The following is a 17,394-nucleotide window of genomic DNA, read 5'->3' on the forward strand; positions in this document are numbered from 1 at the left end:
ACTGAAACAGGTGTTAACATTAAGATACACATTTCTAAATTTAGAAACTCTAATTAAACCTTGGACTTCGAAGGAGAAACATCAGATTTCATTTTAACTTGGGCAGGCAATAATCACATATAACATCAAAACCAGGTTAAGGGATGAATTAATGCACAAGGAGGAGGACAGATTGGCCACATATGAGCCTATAGTCTTCCATTTGTACCTACATTTGTGTTTCAGCACTGTGTGAACCAGTCCCAAATGTCAATGGATTTTTGGAAGTTTCATTTTCTAAAGTTATTGGAATAACAGCTGAATGCAGAATTAATCTATTTTACTTTTCTTGGCTTGTAAGCAAAAAGATTAAATAAAATAACTATTAAAAAGTTTGCAAAATGAAAGTAATGGAAAAACTGAAATAGACACTACATTATGTAGTGAATTTGCTAGGCACTTCCAGGATAAATTCTTTAGCATCCGCCAGGACTTAGACTCCAGTGTTATAGCAGGTGAATCAAGCGAGGTATCTAGAGCACAGCCTTGTCCCGACTTCTTGGATGAGTTTCAGTTGGTGCAGCTTGAGGACGTTGACAAGGTGCTTGGACAGGTTCGTGCAACCACTTCTGAGCTGGATCCTTGCCCTTCTTGGCTAAAAGCTAGCAGGGATGGAACAGCCGGCTGGGCCAGGGAAGTGATTAATGCCTCACTGCGAGAAGGGGTGGTCCCTGGCTGCCTGAAAGAGGCGGTAGTGAGACCAAGAGGCCCTCCCTGGACCCAGAAAATCTTAATAACTATAGGCCGGTAGCTTCCTGGGCAAGGTCCTGGAACGAGTGGTTGCAGGCCAGCTCCAGACACTCTTGGATGAGACCGTTTATCTGGATCCATTTCAGTTGGGTTTCAGGCCTGGTTTTGGCACAGAAACAGCCTTGGTCGCCCTATATGATGACCTTTGTCGGGAGAGAGACAGGGAGAGTGTGACTCTGTTGATTCTCCTTGATCTCTCAGCGGCTTTCAATACCATTGACCATGGTATCCTTCTGGGGAGACTAGCTGAGTTGGGAGTGGGAGGTACTGCATTGTGGTGGTTCCACTCCTGCTTGGCAGGTCGCCTCCAGAAGGTGGTGCTTGGGGAACATTACTCGGCACCCTGGACTCTCCAGTATGGGGTTCCGCAGGGGTCAGTTCTGTCCCCCATGCTGTTCAACATCTACATGAAATCGCTGGATGCGGTCATCCGGAGCTTTGGAGTGCGTTGCCATCAGTATGCTGATGACACGCAGCTCTATTTCTCCTTTTCATCTTCTTCAGGTGAGGCTGTCAATGTGCTGAACCAGTGCCTGGCTGCGACAATGGACTGGATGAGGGCTAATAAACTGAGGCTCAATCCAGATAAGACTGAGATGCTGCTAGTGGGTGGTTCTTCTGACCAGATGGTGGATGTCCAACCTGTTCTGGATGGGGTTGCACTCCCCCTGAAGGAGCAGGTTCGTAGCTTGGGGGTTCTCCTAGAACTATCTCTGTCACTTGAGGCTCAGGTAGCCTCGGTGGCACGAAGTGCCTCTACCAATTCCGGTTGGTGGCCCAACTACGTCCCTGTCTGGACAGGGATAACCTGGCTTCAGTTGTCCATGCTCTGGTAACCTCCAAATTAGATTATTGCAATTCACTCTACGTGGGGCTGCCTTTGAAGACGGTTCGGAAACTGCAGCTTGTGCAAAATGCAGCAGCCAGATTGGTAACAAGGACCAGATGGTCTGAACATATAAAACCGATTCTGGCCCGCTTGCATTGGCTGCCTGTATGTTTCCGAGCTCGATTCAAGGTGCTGGTTTTGACCTATAAAGCCTTACATGGCTTGGGACCACAATACGATGGAATGCCTCTCCCGATACGAACCCACCCATACACTACGTTCAAGATCAAAGGCCCTCCTCCGGGTGCCTACTCCAAGGAAAGCTCGGAGGGTGGCAACAAGGGAGAGGGCCTTCTCAGTGGTGGCCCCCAAATTATGGAATTATCTCCCTGATGAGGTGTGCCTGGCGCCAACACTGTTATCTTTTCGGCGCCAGGTCAAGAGTTTCCTCTTCTCCCAGGCATTTTAGCATGTGTTTTTAAATTGTTTTTATATTGTTTTGAATTTTAAAATGGTGTTTTAAATTGTTTTTAAAATATGTTTTTAAAATTGTGTATTTGTTTTAATGTTTTTGATTGCTGTAAACCGCCCAGAGAGCTTTGGCTATGGGGCGGTATACAAGTGCAATAAATAAATAAATAAATAAATACATACATAGCAAGCTTAATGAGAATGATTCAAAACCCGAAATAAAAGATCATAAAAGACATATCAATCACACTAACTCTTGGGACTTCCGGTTCTGGCGTCGGGTGAGTGGCTGGTTTCCCCCGGTTGTCTGTTTAACATCTTTAACATCTTTAACTATAACTGAGAAACCCTTGCTCAAACCTATTACCGCCTTGCCCTCAGCTGCTAAGGATAGCACAGACCTCATTTATATTTCACTCCAGACTGGAAAACTGTGCTCTAAGCAAGGCACTTACCAAAAACCAAGCTGCTGGCTGCTGTGGCCTTGAGGATACTCCCACTTTGGGTGAAAGAACAGAGTGCTAATTAATGAGCCTAGCTTGCTCCGACGCCCTTTAGAGCCGTGAGTTTTCCAGTAGCTTATCAACAGCAACCAGGCTTTTGGAAAAAGGGAAAAAAACCCTCCTGGCTCGTATTTGAATTTTTATTATTATAACACTATAACAACCAAATATTAGGTAATTAATAACAAATAATCACTCACATGGTTCTGACTAGGAAAGCCTGGAACGCTCTAGATGTTAGCTCACCACTTAAAAGTATACCCACCTGGAGTAACAGACGGAGAAGGAAGAGGTCCCGGGGGGATCTTTGCTCCCCACATTCTGAAGAAAATGTCAGCAAAACCAGTTAAAAATTACTCATTTTTTCCCTGCCATTTCGCACAAGCAGACTGTGAATTTGTCTACGCAAGCCACAACCTTCCCGTGACTGGTCATTTACAACCAAGAATCACACGCAATGGAGGGACGATACGCCTTCAGCTCCAAACTTGGCAATAGAACTCGCATTGGCGAAGAATGATATGGAAAATTTCATACAACACCTCTCCTTTAACGAGGCAACTAAATCAACCTCATCTCTTCCTCCCTGTGGGCAACATAAACGGACATCTTTGTCCACTGTGGAGCCTTTGGGGAGTGTTAGCTCTATTTCTGAGCCGACTCCATCTGAAGAGCTAAGCATGCCAGACCTGCGTATGAGTACAGCTGAGAGAGACGGGACGGGACACCAACCTTTATCTAAAAGCAGACCCCTATCAGCAGTGTACACAAGCCGAAACGATGGATTCTGATCAGCATCTCTTAACATCTGGTGGGCTGCTTACGATGGCAACAGAACTAAAGCTTATAAAAGCTTTTCTCAGTGAATGCAATCAGCTTCTGACGACTCTGGTGGAGTTTCATCAAAAACCTCCTGTTCCTCCCCCATGTGAGGATCTGGCTACCCGCCACCCTCAGTCGACAACAGATAGGCCCATGGGGGATCAGATTCCGACTCCCCCCATTAGTTCGGGTGGTGTTACCAGGAGAAAAAGGAAGCCTCTTAAGGTAAAAGAAAAAGAGAAAAAACCAAAAACTTGAAAAATAAAAAACTGCCCCGGGGCAATAAAATGAACTTTCAAAAATTATTTGATATTCTGGGCCAACCAAAGCCGCGGGAAAAGAGGTTGGCCCCTGCCAAGAGAGCACTGGTGAAAACTTCCCACCAATGATCCAAGAGCACGCACCCAATATGAACCCTTCTATCACGGCCTTGCCCTTGCAAAGGGCCCCCACATGTGGAGGCCAGGAAAGTAATGCTGTAATACAAGATCCATGTCAGGAGGCCCTACGAAGGGAGCCTTCAATTCCAACACAGTTAGATCCTAAATGGAATCTAGTATGGAATGAAGACAAGCTGGTGCCTGCAGTCTATCCCAAGCCCGCCGGCCTATTGCCTCAACACGATCGCAAATTACATTTGTTGGGGGTCTTAAAGTGCTGCCCTATGATTCATCTCCAAATGGCGGATGTAGCCCAAGTGGAATATCTTTATTTTAATGGCATTAACGCACGCGCAGTGGCCACCTTCTCTTCACAGAAGGCGGTCAGTCAAATTCTTTACCATAAGGAGGCCCTGGCGCAGGAAGGCACCGTAATTCTTAGGTACTTTGAAAACAAGGCCCCTCCTCAGGACTTGATCCCCCGATGGAGGTATCGTGGCTCCTCCCCTCAAGAGGAGAAGACAAAGAACTCAGGATCTCTTATTGACTTGGATCGCATTGAACTAAACATCGGAAGGGACAAAGTTTCTCCAACGGAATATCTCAGGCCTGTGGACCTGCCTAAACAGGAAGAGAGACAGTTATCTGTTTGGCCTTTTGACCCCCTCGATGAGGATGAAAACGCGCTGCTGCACTCCTTCAGTTCCCTCCCACTAAGTGGTAGATTGGGAATTTTGACTAGACTTAATCAAATGAAACTTTATCTAGAAAACATTCACTTGCAGCTATCTACGGATCCTTTCTCTATCCCCTTGTTGGTTAGCTCAAGGAATGGAAGGATGCAAGCTCCATCCTCCCTCAATAGTGATATCCCAATTTTAGGGCCTCGGTCCACAAAAGAAGGAAGCCTCGTAATGAGTTCCAGCACTTCAGTGCCTGCTATTTCACCCCCTCTCCCTACAAAGAGAGAATTGGTTAATTCCATCTCACTTGGCTGTTGGCAAAGGATGAGGCAATTAGAAGAGGCGGAATTGGGTGACCCACCCCCCATGGGATTGTTGAGGCGGGGAGCCCCATTCCACCTATACCTATTGAGGTAAAGACACTCTGCCCTCAAACCCTGGCTGCGACCCGTGGGAGAATAGATGATGTGATGAGATCTAAGAGTGCTCCCAAAACAAATCATAGGGAGAGTGGCACCCCGGGTCAGGAGCTGCCCACCCTCTGCCATAAAGCAAATGGTTGTGTTTACTACTCTAAGGGTGCTGATTTAATTAGCCAGGACTGACTACTCCCAATTTTGTCTTGGAACATAATGGGTTGGGATAATAAATTCTGCGATGCAGATTGGGTCTCTTATCTCCAAAAATTTAAGATTATCTGCCTTCAGGAAACCTGGCTCCCTCCTGAGAAGGCTCCACTTCTCCACGGTTTTCAGGCGCATATTAGCCCTGCGACAAAATGTAATGTCAAAGGACGAGCTAGTGGTGGACTTAGTACGTTTATCTCGGTTGACCTTTTCGTGGAGTCTGAGCTTCTGTGTTATAATTGCCCACAATACATGCAGGTTATTAGACTCGTGGGTAATTCAATAGGCTCCCTTATTTGTATTAACGTCTATTTTCCCCCAGCTATGGCCAGGTGTGTGGGCCCTGATTCTATCTGGGACCAATTGTCAGACATATTGTCCAAAGTAGGGTGACAATTTCCTGCCGCGAGTGTGATACTATGTGGTGACTTTAATGCCAGAATGGGAGTTAATGGACATCAGGAAGAGGTCTCTTTGAACCAGGGTCCCAGTTTCATTTCTCCACTGGACGATAGGGTTTCTCAGGATAACCAGTCTAATAAACAGGGCCGCAGATTGGCAGAGTTACTCAATCTGTTCCAGTTAGAATGCCCCCATGGCTCAGGAGTGGATTTATCTAAAGGTGCTTATACTTATATGACTAGCAGAAGAGCCAGTGTGATCGATTATATCTTTGTATTGGGGATTTTGCAATCGGAGGTTGTAAGGTTTCAAGTAGACAACAGGGTGGAAAGTGATCATTTCCCCCTGATGCTGTATCTCAAGCTTCCTCATCCATCCCCCTCCCCCCCAGGTATAACCCCGAGGGAATGCAGGTCCCAGAACGGAGAACTCGTTGGTCCGCTTCCATTCATACCACGATGGCGTATATCCTGTCCCATGAGCCCCTACAATCACTTAGGCAAAAACTTCTGAACTCGGAGGGGGAGACTCTGACCCATTATCAAGCCATCACTAATGTCTTAAGACCATGGCTGACCCAGAAAACATCATTGGAGTCTCCTAAGTACTGGGTTAGCACCTGGTTTGATACAGAATGCAAATTGGCTAGAAAACATTTGATGAACTATGCTCGGAGAGCAACTAGAGATCCAGCAACATTCTCCCGTGAGAGTTTAATATCTTTAAGATCAGCATATAAGGCTCTGATAAAACACAAAAAGGAGACATTTGCCAGATTAGGTTGGTACCAACTGACACATGCGGTAACAGATAGAAATGAAAGCCGTTTCTGGGAATTGGTGACAAGAGGAACTCGTTCAAAAAGCCCTACGATATCATGCTTGATTCCCGCTAGGGCATGGCATGACCATTTTGCTAACTTTCAATTACCCCAGTTTGCAGACTGGGAGTCCCTTCCTTTGTTATGGGACCCATTGCTGCCCCAATGGCCGCCAGTTTCAGCTGCCCAAATAAAAGAACTTATCTCCGCCCTCAGGCAGGGTAAAGCACCAGGTGAGTCAGAGCACCCTAGCGAGGGAGCCTGCTCCACAAGCTAGAGGGAGCCCCAGCTGACGAAGCGTCAAGGCCCCAGCTGACAAAGCGTCAAGGCGAGTTAAGCAGCAGAGCGAAAAGAGGGTAAGTAGCTCCCATTTATTCCATTATTTAATTGAAGTAAAACAGCTCAGAGCAATAAGTAATAAGGGCAGCCCAAGGTCACCCTGAGCTAGGAGCCAAATCCTGAAAGAACCTATATCTTAGGAGACAGATCCTAGGAGAAGGAAGCCCATAGAAAGCTAGTTTTCAACACCACCCTAGCAGGAAAGCTTCAGGGGACACTGTAAACAAGGCTAAATTCCAGTCGGAGAGAAGGGGGAAAAGGAAACTCCACCGACACATACAGGGAGTCAGCTCAGTCCTTGCTAAAAAGGGCAGCTTCAGCCTTCCCGAAACACAAACACAAGCTCTGTTTCCCTAGGTTAAAGAAAGGTCAGGCTGTTCTAGGTGGGAAAACAACAAACACAAAAGACTTGCCTGGAAGGCGCAGCCCCTTGATTAGATTAAAAGCAGCCAAAAGCTTAAACAGCCCCGCCCCTCGCTCAGGAAGGAAGGAAGCCTGAGAGAATACTAAAGAGTTAAGCCCCAGCTGATAGCCATCAGCCTCAAGTAACACATCATTGGCTGGCAGCAGTAGCTGGGAGGAACCAGCCACACATATAAAGTCAGAGCACCCTAGCGAGGGAGCCTGCTCCACGAGCTAGAGGGAGCCCCAGCTGACGAAGCGTCAAGGCGAGTTAAGCAGCAGAGCGAGTTCGGCAGCAGGGCGAGGAGGCCAGGGCCCCCCACTCTGCCCGTCTGTTCCCTGACCTCAACTAAACCGCAGTCTCCAACCCATTAACGTAATAAACCTTAAACAAAACTATGCAGGTAAGAAGCCAGCAGGGGTGTGGGGGCTTTCCAGTGTTTTGCACCGCCTGCAGCATGTACGACTATCTGCCTGTTGGACAGCAGTCGTGGGTGTGCTCTCGGTGGAATGAGCTCCTGGCTCTCCGGGAACGACTTCATTTCCTTGAGGCCAAGGTGGCGGACCTGGAAAAGCTGAGAGAGGCAGAGAGGTGTGTGGAGGAGGCCTTCAGGGACGTTATAGCTGTGTCCCACTCCAACGATGATAGCTCTCCTGCTATCATGGACAACGATGGTCTCGGGGAAGGAGAGCATCCAGCTGAGGAAGAGGGAAACGATCCCTTAGAAGGGACCCATTCCTTGGGGGATGAGCAGCCATCCTCTCGTGCCGAGGATATATCTTCAGGGGGTGGAGGGATCCTTGTAGTGGGTGATTCGATCATTAGGAACATAGACAGTGGGGTGTGTGATGGGCGTGTAGACCGCAAGGTGTTTTGCCTGCCTGGTGCGAAGGTTGCGGATATCGCCCGTCGTTTAGATAGTTTGGTAGACAGTGCTGGGAAGGAGTCAGTGGTCGTAGTGCACGTTGGCACCAACGACATGGGGAAATGCAGCCGTGAGGTCCTGGAAGCAAAATTTAGGTTGCTAGGTAGGATGCTGAAAGCCAGGACCTCCAAGGTGGCTTTCTCTGAAATGCTACCAGTTCCACGCGCAGGACCAGCCAGACAGGCCCAGCTTCGCAGTCTCAATGCGTGGATGAGACGATGGTGTCGGGTGGAAGGGTTTGGATTTGTTAGGCACTGGGGAACATTTTGGGACAAGCCGGGCCTGTACAAAAGGGACGGGCTCCACTTGAACCAGAATGGAACCAGACTGCTGGCACTTAAAATTAAAAAGGTGGCAGAGCAGCTTTTAAACTGACTGAGGGGGGAAACCCGACAGGAGCTGAGAAAGGTCCGGTTCGGAATAAACCTCCCCCCTGGGATAAAAACCAAAGAAATTATGAAATTTTAAAAGGGGTAGGCCTAGAAGTAGGCATTGTGAGAGCAGGGGCACAGGATATAAATTCAGAAGAGCAAAATTACCACAGGCCTAACCACAAGTGCCAAAGACACTTGAAGAGAGACACTGCTTACAAGTGCCTGTACGCTAATGCTAGGAGCCTCCGAACCAAGATGGGAGAACTGGAGTGCTTGGTCTTAGAGAAGAGCATTGATATAGTGAGCATAACAGAGACCTGGTGGAATGGAGAAAACCAGTGGGATACGGTTATCCCTGGATATAAACTATATCGGAAGGACAGGGAAGGACGTATTGGTGGCGGAGTCGCTCTATACGTGAAAGAAGGCATTGAATCCAGCAAGCTCGAAACCCCAAAAGAGGCAGACTCCTCCACAGAATCGTTGTGGGTGGTGATACCGTGCCCCAGGAGGGACATAATACTGGGAACGATCTATCGTCCCCCTGATCAAAATGCTCAGGGAGACCTTGAGATGAGATATGAAATTGAGGAAGCATCCAAACTAGGAAATGTGGTAGTAATGGGTGACTTCAACTACCCAGACATAGACTGGCTGCATATGTGTTCCAGTCATGACAAAGAAGCAAAGTTTCTAGATATTCTAAATGACTATTCCCTAGATCAGTTGGTCATGGAACCGACCAGAGGGATGGCAACCCTGGACTTAATCCTCAATGGGGACCGGGACCTGGTGCGAGATGTAAGTGTTGTTGAACCGATTGGGAGCAGTGATCACAGTGCTATTAAATTAAACATACATGTAACTGGCCAATTGCCAAGAAAATCCAACACGGTCACATTTGACTTCAAAAGAGGAAACTTCACAAAAATGAGGGGATTGGTAAAAAGAAAGCTGAAAAACAAAGTCCAGAGGGTCACATCACTCGAAAATGCTTGGAAGTTGTTTAAAAACACTATATTAGAAGCTCAACTGGAGTGCATACCGCAGATCAGAAAAGGTACGGCCAGGGCCAAGAAGATGCCAGCATGGTTAACGAGCAAAGTCAAGGAAGCTCTTAGAGGCAAAAAGTCTTCCTTCAGAAAATGGAAGTCTTGTCCAAATGAAGAAAATAAAAAAACACAAACTCTGGCAAAAGAAATGCAAGAAGACAATAAGGGATGCTAAAAAAGAATTTGAGGAGCACATTGCTAAGAACATAAAAACCAACAACAAAAAATTCTATAAATACATTCAAAGCAGGAGACCATCTAGGGAGACTATTGGACCCTTGGATGATAAGGGAGTCAAAGGTGTACTAAAGAACGATAAGGAGATTGCAGAGAAGCTAAATGAATTCTTTGCATCTGTCTTCACAGTGGAAGATATAGGGCAGATCCCTGAACCTGAACTAACATTTGCAGGAAGGGATTCTGAGGAACTAAGACAAATAGTGGTAACGAGAGAGGAAGTTCTAAGCTTAATGGACAATATAAAAACTGACAAATCACCAGGCCCGGATGGCATCCACCCGAGAGTTCTCAAAGAACTCAAAGGTGAAATTGCTGATCTGCTAACTAAAATATGTAACTTGTCCCTCGGGTCCTCCTCCGTGCCTGAGGACTGGAAAGTGGCAAATGTAACGCCAATCTTCAAAAAGGGATCCAGAGGGGATCCCGGAAATTACAGGCCAGTTAGCTTAACTTCTGTCCCTGGAAAACTGGTAGAAAGTATTATTAAAGCTAGATTAACTAAGCACATCGAAGAACAAGCCTTGCTGAAGCAGAGCCAGCATGGCTTCTGCAAGGGAAAGTCCTGTCTCAGTAACCTATTAGAATTCTTTGAGAGTGTCAACAAGCATATAGATAGAGGTGATCCAGTGGACATAGTGTACTTAGACTTTCAAAAAGCGTTTGACAAGGTACCTCACCAAAGGCTTCTGAGGAAGCTTAGCAGTCATGGAATAAGAGGAGAGGTCCTCTTGTGGATAAGGAATTGGTTAAGAAGCAGAAAGCAGAGAGTAGGAATAAACGGACAGTTCTCCCAATGGAGGGCTGTAGAAAGTGGAGTCCCTCAAGGATCGGTATTGGGACCTGTACTTTTCAACTTGTTCATTAATGACCTAGAATTAGGAGTGAGCAGTGAAGTGGCCAAGTTTGCTGACGACACTAAATTGTTCAGGGTTGTTAAAACAAAAAGGGATTGCGAAGAGCTCCAAAAAGATCTCTCCAAACTGAGTGAATGGGCGGAAAAATGGCAAATGCAATTCAATATAAACAAGTGTAAAATTATGCATATTGGAGCAAAAAATCTGAATTTCACATATACGCTCATGGGGTCTGAACTGGCGGTGACCGACCAGGAGAGAGACTTCGGGATTGTAGCAGATAGCACGATGAAAATGTCGACCCAGTGTGCGGCAGCTGTGAAAAAGGCAAATTCCATGCTAGCGATAATTAGGAAAGGTATTGAAAATAAAACAGCCGATATCATAATGCCGTTGTATAAATCTATGGTGCGGCCGCATTTGGAATACTGTGTACAGTTCTGGTCGCCTCATCTCAAAAAGGATATTATAGAGTTGGAAAAGGTTCAGAAGAGGGCAACCAGAAGGATCAAGGGGATGGAGCGACTCCCTTATGAGGAAAGGTTGCAGCATTTGGGGCTTTTTAGTTTAGAGAAAAGGCGGGTCAGAGGAGACATGATAGAAGTGTATAAAATTATGCATGGCATTGAGAAACTGGACAGAGAAAAGTTCTTCTCCCTCTCTCATAATACTAGAACTCGTGGACATTCAAAGAAGCTGAATGTTGGAAGATTCAGGACAGACAAAAGGAAGTACTTCTTTACTCAGCGCATAGTTAAACTATGGAATTTGCTCCCATAAGATGCAGTAATGGCCACCAGCTTGGATGGCTTTAAAAGAAGATTAGACAAATTCATGGAGGACAGGGCTATCAATGGCTACTAGCCATGATGGCTGTGCTCTGCCACCCTAGTCAGAGGCAGCATGCTTCTGAAAACCAGTTGCTGGAAGCCTCAGGAGGAGAGAGTGTTCTTGCACTCGGGTCCTGCTTGCGGGCTTCCCCCAGGCACCTGGTTGGCCACTGTGAGAACAGGATGCTGGACTAGATGGGCCACTGGCCTGATCCAGCAGGCTCTTCTTATGTTCTTATGTTCTTATGATATGCTGCCCCCAGAAATCTTCAAAAACTTCCCCGATTGGTGGGCCCCGGTTCTGGCCAGTCTGTTTACGCAGATAAATAACACTGGAGTGTTCCCTGAAGGGTAGAGCCAGAGTATTATCATCCCAATTTTTAAGAAAGGTGAGAGACAAGACCCAAATAATTATCGTCCTATTAGCTTGCTAATTAGTAGGGGCTAAGCTATATGCCAAATTCCTTTTGCGGAAACTGGAAGAGTGGGAGGAGGCCAATCAATTCATCTTCCCCGAACAAGCAGGTTTCCGGAAAGGTCAAAGTACAATAGACCACTGTGCTTCCCTCTACTTTATAGCTAAACAATCTGTGCGTGGCCAGACCAGACATTTGTATACCGCTTTTGTCGATTTGGCAGCCGCCTTCGATTCCATAGATAGGCCAATGTTATGGGGAAAATTGGCAAAATCTAATATCGACAGATGGCTGCTGTTTCTAATAAAGATGCTATATTCTAATAACACTGCGAGAGTTAGGGTGGGCATCTCGGGTTCCCTGACAGATCCTTTCGCAGTTAACAAAGGGGTAAAACAGGGCTGCCTCCTAGCACCACTCTTATTCAACTTTTATTTAAATGATATCGTCACAGCAGTTTCGGGTCCAGATCTTTTTTCTCCCTCTCTGGGACCAAGGAAAGTGTCTATACTCCTATATGCGGATGATATGATTTTATTATCTATCACCCGCATAGGCCCAAGAAGGTCTCTGGAAAGACTCAATAGTTACTGTGACTCTGAAAAGCTCCAAATCAACTACTCCAAAACAAAGATCATGGGTTTTGGAAATAGGCCCCACAATCTTAAATGGTCAATAAATGGCCATCCGATTGACGAATGCCGGGTATTCAAATATCTGGGTGTTTATTTCACCGATAACCTTTCTTGGAAGAAGCATATTGAATTTACCAAAATTACAGCTTTAAGAACCTGTGGAGCTATTCTTAATTTTTCCCGCTCAGCAGGGGCTAATTTAGTTACACCTGCACTGAAAATCTTCCAGAGCAAGGTATTAGCTCAGATACTGTATGGAGCTCCCGTCTGGGGCTGGGAGGATTCTCATATACACATTCTTGAGACAGTCCAAAACAATTTCTTGAAAAAACTCCTGTTACTGCCTATCAGTACACCAGCGGCCTTACTGTGTGCGGAGGTGGGTCTCCCCTCTATTAGAGCACGGATCCATATTGCTCGGCTAAATTATTGGAGAGCTACTCCACTCGCCCCAGCTAGGCTAATTTTAAAAACCTGTGTCGAAAGAGTCCTAAAGGATAAATTCTGGTCTTCCCAATTTGTGAAGATCTACCATTCTTACCACATACCCCTGCATGTCCTCTCAACTTCCATCAACAAGTCCAGGCTTAGAGAGGTCATCTTTCAGCATAGTGCCTGGCTCGACAGGCTGGCAATAATTAACTCTAAATTCTCCAAATGGTTTGGCGTTTTTAAATGTGATCATTTTAGAGCAAGATATCTGGACCAATTCCTAACGATAAACCTCAGGCAGGCATTTACAGCCCTTAGGTTCCAGACAATGCCAAGTGCAGTCCTCAAAGGCCGATATAATCAGACCCCCTGGTCCCAGCGGCTATGCGTTTGTGTGGGTTTGGTGGTGGAAGATCTGCCCCACTATTTGCTAAAGTGCCCACTTTATATCCACCCACGTGCCAAATTTTTGAAGGGCCTTTTGCCCCATGTGGACCCTGAACAGATAGCTCCCACCATCGCTCTTCTCCTGTCCGATACTGACCCAACGGTCACGTACCGTGTTGCTCTTTTCGCTCTGGCAGCGCAGAAGCTCCAGATGAAATTTCAAGCAGACCAGCCGTAGGATAGCCAGCCTCCCGTCAGGATACCGGTAGTCAGCAGGTTTGTGGTAGATATGTTGAACTGAAATTCTATACTGGACTTAAGGATATACCCCTGACATTTTAATGAAAGTGCTTCTTTTAATGAGTTTTATGTATATAGATTGTATGATTTTATATTGATTGTATGATTTGCAGAGGCCTATGGCCAGGCAATAAAGTTTACAAAAATTCACTAAGTCTTGGAGATTGCCAAGACGGTCCCCCCAACCTACCACTATCACCCATCACTGGTGGATTTCGATCATGGATGGAGAACCTCAGACCCGGGGGCCAAATGTGGCCCTCCAAGCCTCTCTAGCTGGCCCTTGGAAGTTTCCCAAGGCCAAAACCCTCACTGGCCCTGCTTCACTCCCAGAGTGCTTCTGCTTGGCTGGAATATGTCCTTAAACTCTAATAATGCCTTACATTCATTGCTCTGCCCACCACTGGCATACATCCCATGGAAGATTGCCCAAAGGGAATATAGCCCTAGGGCTGAAAAAGGTTCCCTATTCCTGATTTAGACTATTTTATCTTATAGCTAAGGTTTATCTTATTAGATGCACTCCTCTTCCAACATTCTGTTTTAGTGTCAGGGATGGTGCCAGTACTTGACATTCTTGGGCAGCTGCCAGGATCCAGCACTACGTCAGGGCCTATGCCCATCCCACCCATTCCTTTAAAAAAAACAATTTCTCGTCCAGCACACCAAGCAGTGCTAGACGGCTAGATCAATCTATCCTTTCAATTTCCCATAATGTCCCTGACCTAGGTCATATTTACACCATACATTTATTCTACTATGATTCCACTTCAAATAGTCATGGCTTCCGCCCAAAGAATCCTGGAAAGTGTAATTTGTCAAGGGTGCTGAGAGTTGTTAGAGGAGACAGAGGTACAGTTCTCAGAATTCTCTGGGAAGAGGGGATGACTGTTAAACTACTCTGGGAACTGTAGCTCTGTGAGATGAATAGGGGTCTCCCAACAAAACAACCTACACTTCCTAGGATTCTTTAGGGGAAGACATGACTGTTTCAAGTGGAATAACAGTGAAATAAATGTATGATGTGAATGTGACCCTAGCATAGCTCTGAGAAATTAGAAGGGTGGCTAGACCCAGCAGTCCCCCACATAGCTCAGAGCATTGCCTCTACATCCAGGTAGGCCTGCCAAGGCCTCCTGACAGAGGACACTTAGCCTAAGGCCCCCCGAATCCAGAAACTGGCCTGTTTGATGCCCATTTCTCCAAGCATGGATCTATTCATTCACTTCAATATTTGTACTTGCTTTCAAGACCAAGTCCTCTGGTGGTGCCATTTTTCCATCCTGCTCTCTGAATGTAGCTCATCAGAATTTGGCTTGATCATTGCAGTACCTGCAGTGTCAACCTAGCTAATCAGCTGCAAGAGAAGGCCTAAATATGCGAGTTGCACTGACACACTGCTATAACCTACATGCTATTACACAACGTGGAACCATTGCACCTAGAACAAAAGATAAGAAACCTACCTAGCTCACCCTTGGTAACAACATTTTTGGTCAGCCAAGTTTATTAAAAGCATACAAGCCAAAGGCTATGGTCATCTTCAAGAAAAAAATGGTAATATCTTGTAAACTGTCCTGGGACAGTTTGATGAAGGATGGTACATGCATTTCTTACAACAAAAACAGGTGTTTAAGACAAGTTAGAAGATGACTTGTGGTGGCAAAGCCTTGCCATAAACAGTGAACTCATCAGTTACCACAATGTTTTTACATGGGGGAAGGTTTTCACTGCAAAGCAATCCCTCTCTGCTTGTTGAATTTAATGAAATATACTGGTGGAAAGCTTCAACAATATTTTTTATTTCATCTCTTCTCCAGACGAACAAATTTCTTGGAGAACAATTATAGTTATTTTCCCACCTTCAGTTCAGTTCCTCATGCCATTCATATTCCACAACATGATCCTAATTCCCCCTTTGGCCACCAGTCTTATCTTACAAGACTGCCTTGGCTCAATACAAACAATGAGGCAGGTAACTAACAAACGTTAGATAACTAAGCAGAGTAGCCACCTCCTACACTAGTTTATGAGGCTAATACTTTGCTCATTTTTTCTAACTCACCTCACAGTTCTTGAGACGGCGAGCCCAAGTAGGTGTATTTGGGGGCAATGGTTGAGGGGAAACTGGGACAGTGTCTTCCAATGTCCTGAATAATATATAGCCAAAACAAATCCATGTGAACAAATACATTTGGATAGATTTGGATGATATTTCTATATTAAGAACAGAAGCATATTTTTTTAATCCTTACAGTGAGCAAGAGTGTTTGCAATACTTCCAAAAACAGTAAGAAGCTATCATTTTAAAACACTACTGCACTCATTCAAGAGATAATGAGGGGACGGGGAAAAGGGAATGAAGGAGGCATAAAAGAGATGATGACAGTGATCTTTGGTTTTACTGATGAAGTAGCAGGTGAGGTCCTGAGCAGAAAAAATGAGCCAGGTGGGGGGTAAGGTAGAGAGAGGGAGAACAAGACAAATACAGAGAAGAGATACAAAGGACTGGTACAGCGGTCATGGATTAATGCGGTTTTAACATGACAATGGAAGCCATTAACTTAAAGTGAACAAAATCAGCCAAATCTTTTTGATCTCCTCCAGGAACAAAGGGCAGATATTTGGCAGCAGTTCTCTCACTTGGGTCACTGGACAGCTGGATAATAGCAGCAGAGTGAAGTAACAGCCAAAAGAGCAGAGATACTTCCCACATGCACCTTTCCCCTCTACACATACCCCTCCCATAGCTGCAGATACTCCCCTTCACAACCGCATCCACTTAAATCATTTTTCTAACATGTATCAATCAGCTGAGATACCAGACTAAGGTTTGCTGCCAAATATGTAGTTCACCCTTCTGAGGTGGCCAGGTTTGCCAACACCACCCAATCATACAGAGCAGTAAAAACAAAAAGTGTTTGTGAAGAGCTTCAAAACAATTTCTCTAAACTTGGTGAATGGGCATTAAAATGGCAAATGTGGCCCAATGAAGTATAAAATGCTCATATATATATATGAGGGGGGGGGGATCTGAGCTGGCAGGAACACTTGGGGTAACATGTGAAGGGATATCATAGAGCTGGAAAGAGAGCAGAAAAGAGCAACCAAATTGTTCAGGGGGCTGCAGCAACTTCCTTAAAAGCCTTAAAAAGGCAAGAAAGGGGGTCACAATAGACAGAGGCTTATAAAATTATGCAAGGTAGGGAGAACGTTTTTCTTCCTCTCATATTTTTAAAGAACTTTGGATCATTCAAAGAAACTGAATGGTAGAAGATTCAACACAGACAAAAGGAAGTACTTCTTCATAGTTAGACTATGGAATTTGTTATCACAAGATGTGATCACAACCGCCAATGTACACTGCTTTCAAAGGGGACTAGACAAATTCATGGAGGGTTATCAAATAGTTACTAGTCATGATGACTATATGCTACCTCCAGGATCAGAGACAGCACACCTCCGGTTACCAGTTGCTGAGGAATGACATTGGGAGAGGGGCATTGCTCTCATGTCCTGCTTCTAGGCATCCAAAACAGCATAGAAGATATCATTCAGAAATATCTACAACTGTGTAAAGATGGTACTTTATACTTGGCAATTACTCAATGATCTGAAACAGGCAAGGGCCAGGTCTCCTATATATAGCCTAAGAGAGCAGACCAGAGGGGAAAAGGTCCATACCAACACCATGCCCCTAAGAGTGATCAAGCACCACTGATTGGCTCCCAGGGAAGGGCCAGGGCAACAGGACAATCAAACAGCAAGCTGGATCAGTGAAACACTAGCTGTGCCCCAAGATGATTCCACTTCCTCCCTCCCCTCCCTGCACATGATGGGCTTATTTTGCTACCAGTTTAGAGTTATAAGCCTTCAGGGATA

At 45.6% G+C, this 17,394-nt stretch overlaps 1 protein-coding gene across 7 annotated transcripts in view; it reads right to left on the reverse strand.

Annotated features, from left to right (window-relative positions):
* CARF (calcium responsive transcription factor) overlaps positions 1–17,394 on the reverse strand; it is a 56,346-nt gene that overhangs the window by 25,919 nt on the left and 13,033 nt on the right. For all 7 annotated transcript variants that reach the window (XM_061607943.1, XM_061607945.1, XM_061607941.1 and 4 more), the window contains exon 6: positions 15,578–15,662. In XM_061607943.1, the coding sequence (XP_061463927.1) occupies positions 15,578–15,662 (85 nt within the window). The remainder of the gene's footprint in view (positions 1–15,577; positions 15,663–17,394) is intronic.

Source organism: Rhineura floridana, chromosome 2 (genome assembly GCF_030035675.1).
Source record: "Rhineura floridana isolate rRhiFlo1 chromosome 2, rRhiFlo1.hap2, whole genome shotgun sequence".
Classification (NCBI taxonomy): Eukaryota; Metazoa; Chordata; class Lepidosauria; order Squamata; family Rhineuridae; genus Rhineura; species Rhineura floridana.